The sequence below is a fragment of the Spermophilus citellus genome (assembly GCF_964194105.1).
Source record: "Spermophilus citellus genome assembly, chromosome: 7".
Classification (NCBI taxonomy): domain Eukaryota; kingdom Metazoa; phylum Chordata; class Mammalia; order Rodentia; family Sciuridae; genus Spermophilus; species Spermophilus citellus.
The window spans coordinates 60,342,214-60,362,525 of NC_138188.1; the positions used below are offsets into that span (position 1 = coordinate 60,342,214).

At 30.7% G+C, this 20,312-nt stretch overlaps 1 protein-coding gene across 1 annotated transcript in view; it reads right to left on the reverse strand.

Annotated features, from left to right (window-relative positions):
• Nucleotides 1-835: 835 nt before the first annotated feature.
• The window catches only part of SI (sucrase-isomaltase), a gene marked incomplete at both ends in the record, with an annotated part of 84,890 nt that continues 65,413 nt past the window's right edge, over nt 836-20,312 (reverse strand). The window contains 11 exons of the mRNA XM_081302040.1: nt 836-904; nt 4,224-4,388; nt 4,568-4,617; nt 7,656-7,744; nt 14,035-14,159; nt 14,762-14,815; nt 14,908-14,992; nt 16,176-16,324; nt 16,701-16,817; nt 16,912-16,946; nt 17,865-17,998. Of these exons, the coding sequence (XP_081158166.1) occupies nt 836-904; nt 4,224-4,388; nt 4,568-4,617; nt 7,656-7,744; nt 14,035-14,159; nt 14,762-14,815; nt 14,908-14,992; nt 16,176-16,324; nt 16,701-16,817; nt 16,912-16,946; nt 17,865-17,998 (1,072 nt within the window). The remainder of the gene's footprint in view (nt 905-4,223; nt 4,389-4,567; nt 4,618-7,655; nt 7,745-14,034; nt 14,160-14,761; nt 14,816-14,907; nt 14,993-16,175; nt 16,325-16,700; nt 16,818-16,911; nt 16,947-17,864; nt 17,999-20,312) is intronic.

The window sequence follows — 20,312 nt, forward strand, 5'->3', positions numbered from 1 at the left end:
AACAAATAAGAAGTTATACTCTATGTATGATGTAAAAAATGCATTCTATTGTTATGTATAATTAATTAGAACAAATAAAAATATATTTAAAAAAAAGAAAGGAGACTTGGCAGAATTTACTGTCTTTCCTTCTCTTTCTATGATGGGAGGGCTTATGAAGACACCGTGGGCAAATAAGGATGATACACTCAACTGAATCTGCAGGAGCTTTGCATGATCTTGGACTTCCTAGCCTCACAAACTGTGAAAAATAATGTTTCTTGTTTAATCCACCAGGTAATGGCAATTTAGTATAGCAACCTAAACTGAATAAGACAAATTTCATTATGAAAATAATGGGAAAATGTACCCATTTTAATATATATACACACTTTTTATTTTCTGTTTCCTAATTAAATATACATGGTACAAAATAATTAAATTTTGTAAGGACTTGTTACATAACAAATCTGTGAAATATTAAAAAATATTGTATAACACTCATAATTAAATGTTTCATTTTATTTAAAAATCACATTTTAACTATAGTTTAGTTTTACACATACATATTTAATATTATGTGTACAGATCTATCTTCTGCTTATCAACTATCCAAACTATTCAACATAGAACTATCCAAATCCTATTAAAAGTTTTAAATAATTGAATGCAAACTACATTAATATCAAAAATTTAGCATTACTTTTGATGTACACTGTGCAATAATTTTTAGGAAAGTGTTATGAAAATTATATTTTACAGAATGTAAGAGTCAATGAGAAGGGACACTTGTAAGTGCCATGAAACTTAAATCCAGTATCAATTTCTCCTTGAGAACTTGAATTGGTAGCACTCTTCATGACCAGCTGATTTCGAATGGTTCATCAAGAGTAACACTTTTGTCTGTAAGGTCAATTTTTAATACCTGAAAAAAAAGTAAAATTGCAATTATTTAATTAAAGTCACATTTTTGTTCTTTTTCAAACAAAGATGATTTTATTTAGCATGAAACAGGATACACTTTTTTTTGCTAAACTTTTATTTCACAGTTGGAAACCATCTCAGCTACCCATGTTATAGATAATGGAAATGAATTACCAGAGGCAGAATGTCAAAGACATAAAAAGCCAAAACTACTAGGCAATTATCTTAATATCTATTTTTTTGATACAACACCTAAATTTGGAGGAATTCATAATTGCACTACATAAACTGCTACACTTCCAATCCTCAAATGTTATAAAGGCATCCATCCTTTATGGCCAATTGTCAATTAAAAATATATATATATATATATATATTAGAGAGAGAGAGAGAGAGAAAGAAAGAGAATTTCAATATTTATTTTTTTAGTTATTGGCGGACACAACATCTTTGTATGTGGTGCTGAGGATCGAACCCGGGCCGCATGCATGCCAGGCAAGTGCGCTACTGCTTGAGCCACATCCCCAGCCTCAATTGTCAATTTTTTAAGTATCACTTTCTTTACTGGAGATAAATTCAGCTAGACTCTACAGTGACTAACCATAAAAATAATCTAAGCAACTATGGTCAAATAATCATGATATATTTTTATTGCTTTTTTCTCTAATATATGCTTACATGATTCTCTGTGCCTTAGCTCTAAAAGTTTGGATTCAACCAATAGGCAAGTGAAGAAGAATATCAACTTTCTCTGGTGTCTATCACACATCAAGTACTCAATTAAGGGCTTTAAAAAATTTATTCTTCACTGAGGCAAAGCAAATCTGGGTCAATTTACCATAGTAGTAGAAGCGTTTAAAAGGGGAAAAAATACTTATCTTAATATCTATTAGTCAGTTTTAAAATTGATCTATTGCACACAAAAAAGTTCTTTAGTAATACTTTATCACTTCTACTCAAGAGATATGTATCATTAGAATTTCCATTATATAACAGAGGAAAGTCAGTGTCAAAACTGTTAGATAAATTGCAAAAGTAAAATGACTAATTACTGTCAATATCTATAACCAGAAAAACAGTAGCTCACACAAAAATCAACTAGACATATTTGTTTCTAGGAAAATGTTTTAAAAATTGTATTGATATTGCAATTAAATCATCCTTTGCATAAAGTTGCCACACCTATGTAGAAGGACAACATGAGTGTAGAAAGAAATGGACTGTCTTTCTTTAAGTTGTTTGATTAACATCTGGACAGCCATCTTAAATAACAATGCCATTAAAAAAAATTTACTTTCCTGCCCAAGGGCATTTCTGAAAAAGGCTCACCATTCCCTCAGACCTAACTCACCCTTAAGGACTCTAATCCCTGAGTCTGCCTTATAAAAGTCCGGAACCCCAAGCCTCTTTTGCCTCTACCCATCTATGGAGATATGCCCTTTATTTGTCAGCTCTGACAAATAAACTCTCCTATGTATCTCTGCCTGGTCTTCCTCTTTCATTTCTTGCTCTCCAATCTCCCTGTTCCTCGCTTCCCTTTCACTTTCTTCTATAACTTTCCTACATTAATGCTTGAAAAACTGTGTCAAAAAAATTTTTCCCATTGAATGCACTTGTAAGCAACTCTTCATTTTGTTAAAATGAATATCTTCTTTTGAAATCATTGGTGTAATGAAACATCAAAAAATTTCTTCATAGTATTTAAAATTCTTCATGAATATGTTTGGAAGCAGTGAAATATCAACCTTTTTAAAATGATCTCTATTTTTTTTGCCACATTTGTTCAAAACAAAATAATAACCAACACATTAAATATAATTTGACATTATTTGCTTCATTTGAATACAAGTTCTGAGCTTTAGTTGCCACCATAATAGTAAATAAAGAACAAGAAAATAGGTAAGGCAAACTCTTTTTTTAATCTGATAAAACATTGGACAGTATGACAAAATTCATTTTGAATTGTGATTTACAACCTCTAACTCTTTATTTGGGGAGAATTTATTTCGCTTTGCAAGGAGTTTCTTGGTCTGCCATGTAAGACCAGAGAAATACATCACGAATTCCATTCCTTGGAATTTTATAAACCAGTACAATTTTCAGAAGGAAACAAGTGTGAGGTACTAAGTTATTAACATTTATTTTTGCTAATGAAGAGTCCTGTACCAACTTGCAATTTCCCAATCTTGGCACATTTTTTAAAATATTTATTTATTTTTGTTTTGTTTTAGATCAACACAATATCTTTATTTTATTTTTATGTGGTGCTGAGAATCGAACCCAGTGCTTCACGCATGCCAGGCGAGTATGCCATCACTTGAGCCACATCCCCAGCCCCTCTTGGCATAAATTTTTAAAAATTAAAGGATATTTTAAACACAAAGTAGTAAGAAAGACATGATTTCTACATTGAATTGGAAATCCAACTTGCCTACAAAACATATTAATAGTAGGACAAGTGTTAAATTTCAAGTGGAAAAAAAAATTTGGTAGCCGCTGTTTAACTCTAATATCCTATGAAATTTACAAAGATCTGAGACAGCCCAAGATATAGTCTTTTTAAATTTAAGTTGAAATCAGCAAACTGACTATTCTGTAAGTTCCAAGTAAATAATGGCTAGGTGGTTTAAACAAGTTTAAATACTAATTTAAACTTGTTTAAATACTATGTAGTCACACACAGTTTTAGCAGTGCAGATCTGACACTAAACTTGAATCAAAAACTTAACTATTTTGTAGAATATATATTGTTTGAAGTACACCTTAACAATTCATAGATTCACAGAATTTAGAATTGGATGGAGTTTAGCATACTGTTTACCTGCTTATTTTTATTTAATTGGAAAGAAAGTGAGGACCCAAAATCAATTTTTCAAAATAAAAAATCAAATTAATTGTAGCAATGTTACTTTAACATAGGAATCCTGACTCCTTGTTTAATGTCTGTATCCTCACTCAGACATGTATTCATGAGTAAGAGTAGGTAGATCTATTAATTTTGAAATTTTTTTCAAAGACATTTTAATCTGATATACACAATGTCCAAATTAACATATTTTATTTAAAAACTACTGAAATAGCAATATGCATATTTAATGTAAATTAATTTTGCTATGTCAGAACAATTATTAAAAAGATACTATTTTGATTGATACGTGTGAAATGTTTCTAAGGGTAATAAAGAAATAAAATGGGAAGTTAAATGAATATGAACATTTGAGAAATGTCACAGTTGACTCATAGTTATGTTTCTTTAGGCATGAGAAATATAAGAAGTTCATATTCATATTTTGAATGTGTACATTTTCTAACTCACTTACCTCTTTTTCTAGGTTTTCAAATCTAAGTGGTACTGTGTTTCCATTATATATCAAGTTGACTCCGGTGACAGGAGCATTTCCTTTCCCCCATACAAGGATGGATCCAAGCCTCATTTCACTTTTATTTATGTAACCATTTTTCAGTATAGTGCTTGTCAAAGTTTTCTACAAAGGTAAAAAAAAAAAGTTTAAGCCCTTCATTTGCAAAAGCAATTAAATTGACAAAATGTATATTATAGTATAGAAAATTATTTGTGTATTTAAAGTAAGTGTTTTATCTAATAAACATGGAATGAAACTTCACACATTCTTTAACGCAATTGTATATAAATAATTTTAAATACCTCTTTTAAATTAAATTGTACCAAGAAGTATATGTCTCTTTCATAGGTGTCTGTAGAGAGAAAAAAAAGTAATATATTTTTATTTTCAAAGAACAGTAGTAAACTCTTAGTATAACTAATTTTCTTTCCTGTTAAAAACGTTATAATGTTGTATTCCTGCATTTCTAATGAAAGTCAAACTGACAAAACATAAGATTTTTACTTCATCTGGTATCTATTTTATGATAATTTTAGAGCTAAAACTTATTAAACATTCTTATTTTGAAATTCTAAGCACTTTATCACTGCTACTTTAGAGATATATAGTACTTGACTTTCCATTGTATAATAGAGGAAAGTCAGTGCTAAAATAGTTAAATAAATTGCAAAATTGAAATGATTAAATATAGCCAACATCTGTAATCAGGATAAATTTACTCTGACTTCTCTGACTGTGCATATATGTAAAAAACAAAGAAGCATACAGAAGATGGAAAGTACATCAAATGCCTGATTAAAATACATATTGGGATAACATGGAAAAAGCAATATATTTTAATTACCCTCTCTACTTACATATGTCAGCATCATATTCTTTAATTTAATGAAAAATTAATAGACTAATTTTCTTGTAAGAAAATTGATATTCAGCCTCAAACTTTCTTCTCTGAATATAAACTAACATATATAATAACTAATTTAATATGAATTGTGAGTATATTAGTGCCAATATGCCTTAAGAGTTTTAGTCTTAACTTTTCAATTTACAATTTTAGCAGAAGTTTTAACAGAATGTTTTACTCATAGAATTAGATTAAATAAAGCACAGTGACAAGTACTAGGAAGATATGAAAAGTTTTGTTGAATAGGAGGAAGTTAACATCTCTGATCATAATCAAAGGCACAAATATATCTAGATGCTTCATTAACATTCATAGGGCAAATAAAGATTAAATATTATAATGTTAGAAAGGTTAAGACATACTTTATGTTTGCAAGTTTTAGGATGTGTTAATTTTTATTATCTTCAATTTACTTTGAGAGAACTGTTCTGCAAATTTTATCACAAAATTTGAATGTATTTGTCTAAAAGAAAGAATAACATCAGATGGGAATATCAATTTAGATTGGTGTCCTCCATGTGGAAGATAACTTTAGAGATTCCAATCTAATAAATTCAGAAACTAAGTATTTTTTGCATACTATATTTGGTGTCTAGTCAAGAAATTCCAGGGGATTATTTGAAAAACCTAATTATTTTAAATATGTTGTGATTACAAAAATTGTCCAGAACAATTTTTGTTCTTGAATAAAGAGATCATAAAAATATAATCTGAATCATATTAGTAATTTCCAGCAATTAAAGATAAGTCTGCCATGAAAGCTGAATAGGGCACAGGGCATACTAAGTTTTCACTTACAACTTAGTACAGTAGGAAAAGCTGGGGAAAAACAATTATACAAATATCAACTTAACACCCCTGGAAAATTATTGGTAAATTCTAAGTACATACTGCTGGAAGATAAGGGAAAGAAAGGCTGTGAACTTAGTAGAACATCAGTTAAAATAGTATTGAAAGTCAAGGTTCTAAACCAAAGGGTTTTATCTCATAGTGGTTTATTGGTTCGCCTTCTAAACCAGAAAATGAAGAGGACTTTATGCCAATTTTATGATTGTTCACTTGTATATAATTATTTCTCTTTTACTTTTCACTTTTTTTTTTCTTTTAATTAGTTACACATGACAGTACAATGATCTGGACATATCATACATTTGAAGCAGATAGGGTATAATTTCTCATTTCACTTTTTAATACTAGGGATTGAACTAGAAGTGATTTACCAGTGAGCTCCATATCCAGACCATTTTATTTTTTATTTTGAGACATGGTTTCACTAAGTTGCATGAGGGCCTCATTGAATTGCTAAGGGTGGCTTCAAACTTGCAATCTTCCTTCCTCAGCTTCCCAAGTCACTGAGGCTACATATATGCACCACTCTTCTCTGAGCTAACATAGAATTCTTATGTCAACTTTCTCGCATGCTTTATATTTACTAATAGATTCTTATCTTTTTTGGTTTTAGAATATTTACTTGATTAAAAGATGATACATATCTTTGCTATTAATGAAAATTTATCATCGGTGAACAGTTAATTTAAATTGTAGGACATGAAAACTACAACTTCACCTTGGTGACAGTCTTTATGACTAAAGTTTGTGTCAAGAAAATGTTTAGAACTCCATCTGAGAGAACTGGTACTATTAATGGTAATTATATTTTATCTACAGAATAAGAATCTCCTGAGGGAATTTTGCTCAAAGGCAGAAGATCCTCATTTTCTCCTCAAGCTAGTGGAATTTGGATGGACCCCAGAAGACTCCTTTGTGTGTGTGTGTGTGTGTGTGTGTGTGTGTATCATGGCACTAAAGATTGAACCCAGAGGTGCTCCACTGTTCTTCATCTCCAGACTTTTTCCACTGATTTTTTTTTTTTTTTTTTGGTGGGGTACTGGGCACTGAACTTGGAGCATTCAACATCTGAGCCACATCCCCAACCCTATTTTATATTTTAGTTAGAAACAGGTGTCACTGAGTTGCTTAGAGCCTGTCCATTGCCAAAGCTGGCTTTGAATTCATGATCCTCCTACTTCAACCTCCGAAACTGCTGGGATTACAGGCGTTTTTGATTTTTATTTTGTAACAGGTTTTCACTAAGTTGATAATGCTTTCCTCAAACTTTTGGGCCTCCAGAGTCCCTGGGAGAACATACTTAGTACTATGTATTTTAATATATACTCAGTATCTATTTTGTGAATGGCACTGTATTAGTAATACACACTATACAAATCTCTTCACTAGTCAGATATTTAATTTAGGGATTAAAAAAATTTAAAACAAGACAGGGGTATTGAAATATTTCCAACTTTGTTTATCCAAGTTGATTCAAGTAATTTTCAAGGTCTTTTAGCTTTGAATAAAAGCTTTGTACTCAGCTTCCAAAATATAATAATAGGTAGCAAAAAGTAAAATATGAAAGAACATAATATATATATATATATATATATATATATATATATATATATATATACACTAAATGGAACACTCACTTATAGTATCTCCATCATCCCAAAATAGAGATCCTTGTGCCATCTGATTATCATCTGCAGCAACAATGAGCTTCATGAAATTTTTTCGACTGCAAAAAAGAAATATATAATTTTACCCATACTAGCAGAATAGTGCATTTTATATGATGTGGCATCCATAAAAGTATCCAAAAGAGCACAAATAGAATAGCAATTAAGGAGAATGCAAATTATTTAGACAAAGAAAATTAAAGAATTTTTCTCTTTAAAATGTTACAAATATTAAACCATAAAATTCATCATATTTAATACACAATATCATGCATGTATTTTTTTTTTTTTGAGACAGGTTCTTCCTAAGTTGCTTAGGACTTCACTAAGTTGCTGAGGCTGGACTGAACTTGCAATCCTCCTGCCTCAGCCTCCCATGTCACTGGCACTACAGGCATGTGCCATCACACTATAGGTGTGCACTACTATGCCCAGCACTAGCATATAATAACATCTACTCTAAATTATCAAGAGTAGCCTTATTTATAGTAATTCAACCATATAAAGTTCATTGATAAATTTATTTTTCTCTCTCTAATCCTGTCATTGGCCATTAAGCATTACTATATTACTTAAGTCTTCTATGACTTAAGCCTTCTTCATGTTTCCATATATAAATCATTCAATTATCATTGAAAAATTATTAATAAGAATGTAGAATAACTGGCAAGTTCTATCTATGTAATAGACAACACCTCCCAAGGTGAGGCCTAACTATGAACTAAATACCTGTGCCTGTGCTCATTCAACAGCAATTTATGGAAAGTAACTGGGTTTGAAAGTCTCATATTATTAAAAAAGGATTTCTCAGGCAAATTATTTTTAGGTATACATTTTCCAGTCACAAATGTTGAAGGATATATTGTCATGGGAGTCTGCTAAAATATCTGTGATTAAAGCTCAAGTCTTCAAGTCTTCTCAGTAATGACATATTTTTTAGTTAAAAGATGTTAACATTCCTCAGCATTAATGTGTGTGTGTGTGTGTGTGTGTGTGTATGTGTGTGTGTGTTTCAGTTAACAGGCACTAGTTTAAAACAGAACTGTGTTTTTTTTAAATATCAAAAATCTTATTTAACCCACAATTTCTCAACATATGTTAAAACTTGAGATTAAAAACTCCATAAGCTTCATTGTACCCTGGGTGTATTCCTAAGTCTTATATCAAATATACTATATTCCCTTTTTAATCCATGCACATAGATTAAAAAGAGAGGCAGAGACATAGAACCTGACCTCTTTTATAGGAAAAGTAAAGTATCTTCTATGCAGAAATTATGAATGGTCTCCATGGAGACCTCACTTATCAGGTAAAATCATTTTTCTCTTTTTTCAAATAATGTCAGAACAGGATATTGACAGAAATAAGTTAGGTGGTTCCAGGAGATATGGCCTGTCAATACATAGGACACCAAGAAAGTGTTTTGAGTATGAAAAGAGAAGAGAGACAGGAACAGAGTCCTCCATAATCTGAATGTCTAAGCCGGGTCTATAGGGTCTTAGAAATAAAAATTATTGTGGCACAAGAAATTGATTCTTACATCAGTCTCATGAAACAGAATCATCCTATGTTCTTGGTGTAATGGACATGATGGTGACAAAAAAGACAAGGATAATAGGGAGGGGGACCTGACAGAAAAAAAAAAGAGTTATCATGGCTAGATGATGATCAATTCATGGTTATAATGAGTTTCTATGTTGTCCCTCAACTCATCTTTATGTGGGGTAAAGCCACTAAAAGGTAGGTCTCCGGTTGGGCTCAGTGGTGCATTGCCTGTAATCCCAGCAGTTCAGGAGGCTGAGGAAGGAGGATTGTGAGTTCAAAGCTAGCCTCAGCAAAAGTGAGGTGCTAAGCAAGTCAGTGAGACACTATTTGTAAAAATAAAATACAAAATAGGGCTGGGGAATGTAGCTCAGTGGGTGGAGTGTCCCTGAGTTCAATTCCTGGTACCAAAAAAATAAATAAATACATCAAAGTCAGGTCTCCTTGCCTTTAGAGAGCAGGGAACTTAGAAATTTGAATAGTGATATTTTCAATGGATATCTACATTTCCATGAGTCTGAAAAATATATTGCAGGGCAGATAAAATGAGGCAGAGACAGGAAAAAAATAGATGTAAAAGAAAGGAGTTTTTCAAACAAAGTTGACTTAAAGTTCATTAAAACATTCATGGTATGGGATATTATTTAGTGCTAAAATGAAATGAGATATAGAGTCAAGAAAAGACATGCAAAAATTTTAAATATGTACTACTAAGTGAAAGAAGTCAATCTAAAGAGCTATTTGATGTGATTCTAACAATATGACATTCTGGAGAAGGTAAAACTATGAGGGGAGTAAAAATGTAAGTGGAAATTTTGTGTTGGAGGGAATAAATAGGTGGGATGCAAAGGATTTTCAGGGCACTGAAATTATTCAGTATGATTCGGTAATGGTTCATACCTTGTAAAATCCACAGATTTAGATAAAACACCAAGAGAGAAACCTAATATAAACAATGGACACTGGATGATAATGATGTGTTCCTATGGGTTCATAAATTATAACAAATGTAGCACTTTGGTGAGGGATGTTGATAATAGGAGAGGCTATGATAGTGGGAGGTATGTGGGAAATCTCTGACATTCCACATAATTTTTCTGTGAAAACCTAAAATTAATCTCTAAAGACTTTTAAAACTTCATGTTTTCAGGAAGCAAATGATAGTTCTTTCTACATGTCAAAGGTACAGTAAAAGATGAGGACCTAGCTAAGATAGTCATTCAAAAGAAAAGATTTATTAATTCTTCTACATATTATATACATGGGGCATAAAGTTTTAATTTGTATTTTAGTTTGATAAGTTTTCTTACTTTAAAATTAGATATTTCATTGAAAGACAATTTTCCATAAGTTTCTTGCATTTCTAAATATCTCACATAAAAACTCACGGCTTTTCTTGTGAACTATTGTTTCAAAGAATTTAAAAAGCAAACAGCATTAGTCATGATATACAATAATGTATTTTTAAATGTAAATTGTTAGTATTTTATTGAGTATTTTTGTATCTGTGTTCATCAAGAATGGATCTGAATTTTTCTTTCCTTGATGTGCCCTGGTCTGGTTTTGGTGTTAGGGTGATACTAGCTCCATAGAATGAATTTGGGAGTGTTCCCTTAGTTTTTCTTCATGCACTAATTTGAGGAAGAGTATCATTAGTTTTTCTTTAATTGGTTAATCAGCTGATAATTTATCAGGGTCCTAGGCTTTTCTGTGTGGGAAAGTTTTTATTACTGCCTCAATCTCCTTGCTTGATATTGGTCAGTTTAGGTCTTTTTATATCCTTTTGGTTGTAATTCAGATAGTCCAGAAATTTGTCAATATATTTTAGATTTTCGAATTTATTTGAATATGTTTTCAAAATAGTCCCTAATGATCCTCTGGACTGTATACCATAATCAAGGAGGTTTTATTCTAAGAATGCAAAGTTGGTTCAACATATGCAAATCAATAAATGTAATTCATCACATAAGTAAAATTATGGACAAAATCACATGATCATTTAAATAGTTTCATAAAAACTCTTCAACTGTATCTTGCACCCATTCTTGATAAAAAAATAAACTGAAAAAACTATATAATATTATTCAATACAGTACTTGAAGCTATAGCCAAAGCAATTAGTCAAGAGAAGGAAATTGAAAGGTTACAAATAGGAAAAGAAGAAATCGAATTATCTGTTTTGGGATAACAATCAATTTCCTGTGCATCAATAATGAGAAAGAAATTAGGAAAACTATTCCATTCATAGTAGTATTAAAGAAAAAACTGTAAAAAGTATACCCAAGGTAGTAAAAGATGCCTATGATGAAAATTAAAAATCACTGAAGAAAGAAACTGAAGAAAACCTCAGAAGGTGGAAAGATGCCCATATTCTTGGGATAGACACAAATAATATTGTTTGAAAGATGATATTTCCAAGAGAAATCTACAAATGTTACCCAATACCCATCAAAATACTAATGACATTCTTCACAGAACTAGAACAAACATTACTAACATTCATATGAAAGGATAAAAGACCCAGTATAGCCAAAGCAGTCTTCAACAGAAAGATTGATATTGGAGGTATCACAATACCTAATCTAAAATTATAATGTGGAACTAAAGTAAAAATCACATTGTCATATTAGTATGAAAACAGACATGAAGGTGAGTGGAATGGAAGTAGAAGACACAGAGACAAACCACATGGAAAAAGTCATCTATTTTTGACCAAGTTTTCTCCAAACTTTGGAGAAAATATAGCCTTTTTAACAGAAGGTGCTGGGAAAACTGGGTATCCATTTATAGAAGAATAAAACTAGATCATCTCTCACCCTCAAAAAAAAATCAACTCAAAGTAGGTCAAAGACCTAAGAAGTAGACTAATCTCTGCAACTGCTCAAAAATAATAATAATAATGACAACATTCTAACATATGATACAGGCACTGACTTCCTTAATGAGAATCCTAAATTTCAAGAAATAAAACCAATAATCAATAAGTGGAATGGCGTCAAATAAAAAAATATCTACACAGCAAAGGAAATATTTAATAGCATAAAGAGACAGCCTACAGAATGAGGAAAAATCTTTGCCTATAACTCTTCTGACAGGGGATTAATGTACAATATACAGAACTCAAAAATCTAACACCAGAAAAAAAACCTAATAAACAAATGGACAAATGACTGAAATAGACATTTATCAAAAGAAGAAATACAAATGGACAACAGATATTTTAAAGAAAATATTCAATATCCTTGGCATTCGGGGAAAAGCAAATCAAAAATACACTGAGATTTCATCTCACTTCATTTAGAATGGCAATCATCAGGAATACAAATAATAATAATTGCTGTAAGCATTGTTTGGTGGGACTGGAAATTAATACAACCGTTTTAGAAAGCATATGGCAACAGTAGGAATGGAATCACTAAATGACCCCCTATCTCATTCCTTGGAATTTATTTGAAAAGTCAATAAATAATGTAAACATATTATAGTGATATATAAACAATATTTATAGCGGCACAATTAAAAGTAGCGAATTTATGGAATGAGTGTAGGTGCTCTTAAACAGATGATCTCTTTTTATTCTTCTATAAATGGATACCCAGTTTCCCCAGCAACTTTGACAGATGAATGGGTAAAGAAAATGTGTTATATATACACAATGGAGTTTTATTTAGCCATAAAGAAAAAAAAATCTCATTTGCTGCTGAGTGGGTAGAAGTGCAGAATACCTTGCTAAGTGAAAAAAGATAGACTCAGAAAGTTAAGAGTCAAAAGTATTCACTCACATATGGAAGCTGGAGAGAATTTTAAAAAGGAATAAAAATTGATTTCATGAAAGTAGAAGGGAGATCAATAGAGTAGAAAAAAGGGGATTGAGACAGAGGGAAGACAGGAAGGAATGGAGAGTTCTGAGGCCCAAAATATACTCTACTATGCTATGTTCATGTATGACTATAATTATGATGCACTAAATAATAATAATAATAATAATAATAATAATAATAGGAGGAGGAGGTGCAGGATCAGTAGAGTAGTGCAAGTGGATCAGGGATAGGCAGGAATATAAGAAAAGGGAATGTGATGGGGAAAGGGATTGATCAAATTGTTATGTGCATGTATGAATATGGCATGATTTCCACCATTATATACAATTATAATGCACCAATAAGAAAATATAAAATAAACTAAATACTTTAAAAAGAGAGCATGGGAAAACTTTTTAAAGAAAAATACAGTATTTTCAAGTATGTATATAGAAATATACTTAGTCTGAATTGTCAGATTTATTCATGTTTAATTAGAAGATTTTATTATTTTAACTGTATACTGGTACTTTAAAATTATTGAGCTTTAATTTTTTTCATTTGACAATAACAATAAAAATTTAATTAGCACTGGAACAATAAAGTAGATTTTTTAAAAAATTTAACCATTGTTAAGTATAATAAAGATGATGTCTTTCTTTGAAGGATGGATGGGTTTGCTTATGGCCCATAATAAAACATTAGACTCCCTTAAACTTGGGGTTCTTCAGCTGTGACACAAACCTGATGCATGTATAGCATTTGTGTGGTCTACTTTATGTCATCCAGAATGGGACTTGACAATCAAGGAAAATTTATGTTAATGTGAAGTTTTCTGTTTCTTGCTATGCTGTCATTAATAAAGATATTCCTGACTCAGTGTCCCCATCACCATGGCAGGCAAACTTGTTAGCTTGTAGATCGGAGAAAAATCTTAGACCTTTCCAGACATTTCTAGCAGGATATATCACAAAACATAATTAGAGCCCTGAAAACAGTTAACTTACCTGTAAAATGTGTTTTGAGCAGGCTCTTGGCATGGTAGGATGTAACCACCTCTAACATGTAGATTTATTTTATCCCAGTCAGTTGGAAATGTACTATTTTTTCCTCTGAAACCTATATCTTCACCCTGAAAATGAAAGAGATGAAAAGAATAACAAGAGAAATAAGAAATAGATCATCAGCAGTTTTGGTACTTGAGGGCATACATTTATAAACCCAAACGATATGCTTTCCAGTTTAAAAAATAACAAAAGTGTTTATTCAAGGAATCATGTTGTTTAAAGCATACCCATAGTTCTTAGTTAAATAGGATCCTCTATAATAACTCTGAAAGTAATTTATAGCTATTTGTTTTTGTGAAGCTTATATGCAGAACACATATGAATTCTGAAAGGTCACAAAAGCTATTTCTGACTTTCCATGTACATGATCCCTGGAAGGATCTCATTACCTTTAATGATTGTTTATCATAACCAATGAAGGACAAGACCGTACTTCAAGTAATGTTCAATTTTCATGTGTATTTGCAGAAAGAAATCAATGACTACTTAACAAATTATAGCAGAAAAAAATTTACCCTCCTTCACTGTGTGTTAATTTGATTCAGATATAGTTAGCAAGACATATGTTATTCTTTTAAAGAGGAAAGTGAACACACTTCATTGGTTACATCAATGTAACTCTAGGCATATATCTTTAGTCAATTCCCCTGAGTTTTTAAATACTTACAGTATAGTAGTTAAACCACCGAGCATTAGGGATGTAGCCTTCTACAGTGTCATCCTGGAATTTAAAGTAAAGATATAATCATTAAAAACATATAAAATAAACTAAAAAAAAAACATTTTTTAAACAAAATATGTGGTGGAACTTACAGGATCCAATACAGGGGTGACCAAAAATGCTGGACCCCACAAGAATTGCTTGTATATATCCCAAGTTGGCTTTTCCTCAAAGAACCTTGACAAAAATAATTACAAGTAATTAAATTAAGTGAAATTATCTTATCTCTACTGAATACCATGAAATGTTTATTCAAATCGTGTTTTTTACAGCAGATTTTAGTGGATTAAAATGAAAAAGAAAGTATAAAAACATTAGAGATAATTCCAACAATTGGAATTAAAAGTTATCTCAACTATCACTAAATATCCTCATATAATGCAGAAAATGTGATGGAATGTAAGACCAACCAGATGAGAAACCACCTTGGAGGAGGGAAGTCTTACAGGTAGAAATATTAACTTTGCCTAGAATATGATAAAAAAAAAAACTAGGAAGCAACATTGATAACACCCTGGAAAAGAACCATAAAACAAACTTGGGCTGTAAGGATGGTGACTTGGAAATTTTGAAACCACCGTGACTCCTTATCTCAATTTAAATCAAAATTTGTGTATCCTACTTACACTAGAGCTCTCTCAAAGTGTTTTAAAATTCTTCAAGATTCTTTTATGTCTCAGTGGATATCTGCCTTTGAGATATAAATGGCCATAAAATACAAGTCTATCTTACATGCTGAGAATAGCCCTTATTAATTGTTAACACTTCTATTGTATTCCTCATTGGATTGTGTTTGGTTTTTTTTGTAATATTCACATCAAGACTCAGAATTTGCCTTAAAAATTAGAACAAGCAAAAATGTTTGCAACAATGCTCTATGATGAAAAAGAATTTTTCAAGATTTGTCATAAATCAAATTGAGGTTTAAGGGGTAAATCTAAAACATATTTCTTATGAGAATGTCTAAGGTATTCTAGGATACCCAGTCAGTATATCTCCTGGAAGAATTTGTATGCTATTTAGTCAGGCATATTTGGTGGACTTAATTATATGCATTAAAACTCAAATAATTAAATCGCTACTTTTCTCCAAGAAATTTTGAATATATGAAATGTAATTCTGCATGCAAAACATTTAGAATAATGCCCATTATACAGTAGTTATTTTAAAACCAAAATAATTTATGTGTTTCATTTATTTCTGACTCATACTACTCTATTAGTAGATGTATTTATAAAATGTTTTATTAACACAAAATGCCTGATTAACATAACGGCAAAAGAGTTTTCTATAAGATTATTCATTAAATTAAATTAAAGTTATCTCTTTGTAGTAGGAAAAAAACAAATTTTACACTTACTCATGCAAAAGGGGTCGGATAACAGTGCCACCATGAGCATGAACTTCATGCATTTGTGTATAAAAATAGGGCAATAAAGTATATCTAATATCTAGAATACTCTTTGACATTGCAGCAAAAGTTTCATTCCAAGAAACAGGATCTTGTCTCTGAAACAAAGCAAAGTGAAACCACCATGATTCCTTATCTCTATTTAAATCAAAATATTCAAATATATATTTGAACAATAAAAGTAGAAAATTACATTAATTCACTGTAATACATTCTTTCTCCCCAAAATCTTTTTCAATATTTTTATTTTATATAATAAAGGGATACGGCATAATATTCATATTTAAGTAATAAAAGTGCAAATTAAAATTACATTTGATTTATTTTAGAGGAACATAGTTTAGAGGAACATACACAAAGGATAATTCACATTTTAATAGGTGACAATAAATATGTTGTCAATTAATGACTGTCATTCTATTCAAAATTCTAAGGTTCACTAAAGAATTGGAAGTGAATATGATAAGAACATACTCTAGTAAATGCAATGTTGTGATTTCTTGAGTATGGATAAAATGCTCCAAGTTGCATCCAGCGGGCACAGAGATGATATTCAGAATTGTTGAAGAAACCACAGATGTCTGCTCCAGTCTAAAAGATATTGTTATATATAATTTATTTTGAATAGTTGGTGTTTTTAAAAATATTTTCAGCTTTTGAAAATAAGAGAAATAGATCTACTTACATATGATATTCCAAAGAGACTAAATTCCATCATACCTAAAAATTAGGAGAACAAATCTTAGAAAATTATTTTTATGTTTTAATATTTTCCTCATATTAATGAAGACACTCTTTAATGTCAATCTGCAATTAAATGAACCCTTTTCAGATTATAAATATATTTTTCATTCTTATAATATTCTTGCTTTTTTTGACTATGTAATACAAATGATGTTTAGAAATGGACATTATGAGCTTCCATATTTGCAATGACACATTCAGAGTACAAATCTTTTATGAAGACATTATAGAGAAAAAAGAAAATATTAGTGGTTTTGATTTTTTAAAGTTTCTAGTTTCATTTTTTAAATTAAAAAGGATGTTTCTGCAATTATTTCACTGTAAGTTTCATCCATTAAAATAAAATGAATTATCTTTATTAAACAAAATCTCTAAGAAGTGATCACTGAAACAAAATAGAACACGTTTCCCCAGATATTTGTTCAAGAAATATTTCTAAACACTGTTTCCTTGAATCTATGATTAGTGAAGACACATACAATGATAATGTCCAATTTACCAGTTATCTGAATATTGTTCAAATATTCTTTCAAAATTTAGTTTGACACATTTCATTCTTGAGCATCTTTCAGTGGCTCTTATGCCTAGAATCTAGCAGTTCTACCCATTTCTTTGTTAGTTCTAGATACTCTTTCTCAGCTCCTGCCTTTTCAACCAAGAAACTAAGACCAAAAAGGATGAAATTTATTTTCTCAAAATAAGCTACCTGGTGTCATTAATTTCTACATAGCAAACTTGATTCTGTTTCTTGGACTACTGCCCTTTCATGATGCTCTGTGTCATCACATTTGATGCCAAAAGCATAATCCTAAGGATTTGAAAAGTCTATGAATTATCACCATCAAAGGTGAACACAATTAAAAAACAAAGATAAAGATGCAGATTAGCTCATACCTATGATGGATTTGTCCAAATTGTCCCATTGTGCATAGTTGTCTCCAAGCCAGTGTCCCCCCCATCTTCCACCAGTAGGATACGTGGAACGTGAAATAACAATCCCTCTTTTACCAGTAGTCTTCTGCACTGCACTAATACAAAGGAAAAAAAAAAAGATTTTAATTGTTATCATAGGGCATTTTCTTCAAACATTTTTATTTATGAGAATTTTATGGAATATATGTATTGAGTTCTGAAGTTTATGTTGTCTTCTACTACAACTAACTCTTAGCTTTCTCTCACTCCACAGTGAAATCCTCACAGGTATGAAGGACTTTTGTTTTGTTTTTTTAGTATGGTAGTGGGCGGGGTGGGGAGGGCAGTTGCTGAGGATCAAAACCAAGGCCTTATGCATGCAATGCAAATTCTCTAACACTGAGCCCCAGTCAGTGGTTTCTTCCCTTCTAACATTTACAATATTGAAATGCAGATATTCAGTGGAATTTGTATATTTTTTCAGTGAAAGAAAATTAACTAATACCTTAATCCACTATTACTTAAACAGAACATTTTTATTCTATTCCAAAGTGTTATTTTTAATAAATTTCTAGGCTCTAATTATTGAAAAACTCCCAGTCTTCTCAATTATAGTTTTTCAATATTTAATATACAAATTACTCTGCAGAGAATCCCTACTAATGTTCTGTTTTAGAGGGTAGTTGAAAGAGAGCAAGGTTTTAATAGGTAAAAAAAAAAAAAAAAGAAAAAGAAAAGAAAACCTTCCAATTTTAAGCATAGAATCTATCTAATCAATAAAATGAGTACAAATGAGTTAATATTGATTTTTCTTTTCTCCCCTCCTCAGTCTTCAGAGAGGGACTTTTAACAGCATGCATTTTAAAACAGTCTAAATTTAAGAAGAAAGCACTATTTTTTATTATCTGCATGTTTGCCCTTTTTTCAGCTCTAAATGTAGAACATTTCATTATAAAAGTATGAAAATAGGAAACAATTCACTCTCAAATTAGTTTAAATAAATATTATACTGTATTACTCAAAAATAATTTTTTCAGTAAAAGCCACAGAAATATTTCAGGAGAATATACCTCAAATACCTAATTAAACAGATTTTATCATAGACTAATTTTGTCATCGGTATTGAATAATTTGATTGTCACAGCATGGATCACAGTATTTGTTATGATTTGTTTGTACATAACACTTCATGCATGAAACTGAAATTTCTGCAGGCAAGCATTATGCTTTAGTATCCCTTGCACTTACTATAGCACTTGCCATGTAGAGGTAGCTCAAGAAATTTTTGAATTAATAAGTTTATTATACCAAAAGTACAGGAAACTCAAAATATATTAAACAGACATGAGATGATATATGAGGTATCTTTTGATAAAAGACACAATATCATATAATATTGACTGATACAAATGTTATGTTCCAGTTTAAGTAGATGATATAAGAGAACCATTTTCATTGCTTTATTTTTGTATAACAAATAAAATGGGTCCAGTTTAGGAAAATTAATCTTTGTATTATTTGTATAAATGTTTGTTGACATTTAATAGGAGATAATTTTGTGAGTGTGTGTGTGTGTGTGTGTGTGTATATATATATATATATATATATATATATATATATATTTAAAGAACTATATAATATATAATCAAACTAAATTTCCAGATGAAATATATGTTCTGAGTTACTTAATCCCCCGCCCAAATTTTATTTCATTTAACTAATGTAAAGAAATTTATATAAAGGAAGGATTTTCTCAAATTCTTTAATGTATTCACATTCAAGGAATACATTTTCCTGAAGAATTTCTTCTCTTATATCTGCTGAATGTATTACTTTGGCAAAAAAATTACCTAATGTCCCTTTAAATTAATAACTGAATAAATTCCTTTTCAAATAACTGATTAAGAAGGATTCTGCTTTAAAAGTTGTCACAACAATTATCTCCTAAAGGAAATCTAGACTCTTACACTAGACAAATCTCTTTGTGACGTGTAATATAAAATATTTATTTGAAAAGCAACTTGATACTTTTAAAGGCATACATTCCCATCACTAGAAATATATTTTAATTATTCCCAACAGTGTTCCAACATTAAAAAAATTTAGTCACAAGTAAAAAAGCTTTATTAATTTTTCAAGAATAAGTTTTCAACCACAAAAGGGTACTCTTGTACATTGCTGGTGGGACTGCAAATTGGTGCGGCCAATTTGGAAAGCAGTATGGAGATTCCTGGGAAAGCTGGGAATGGAACCACCATTTGACCCAGCTATTGCCCTTCTTGGACTATTCCCTGAAGACCTTAAAAGAGCGTACTACAGGGATACTGCCACATCAATGTTCATAGCAGCACAATTCACAATAGCTAGACTGTGGAACCAACCCAGATGCCCTTCAATAGATGAATGGATAAAAAAAAATGTGGCATTTAT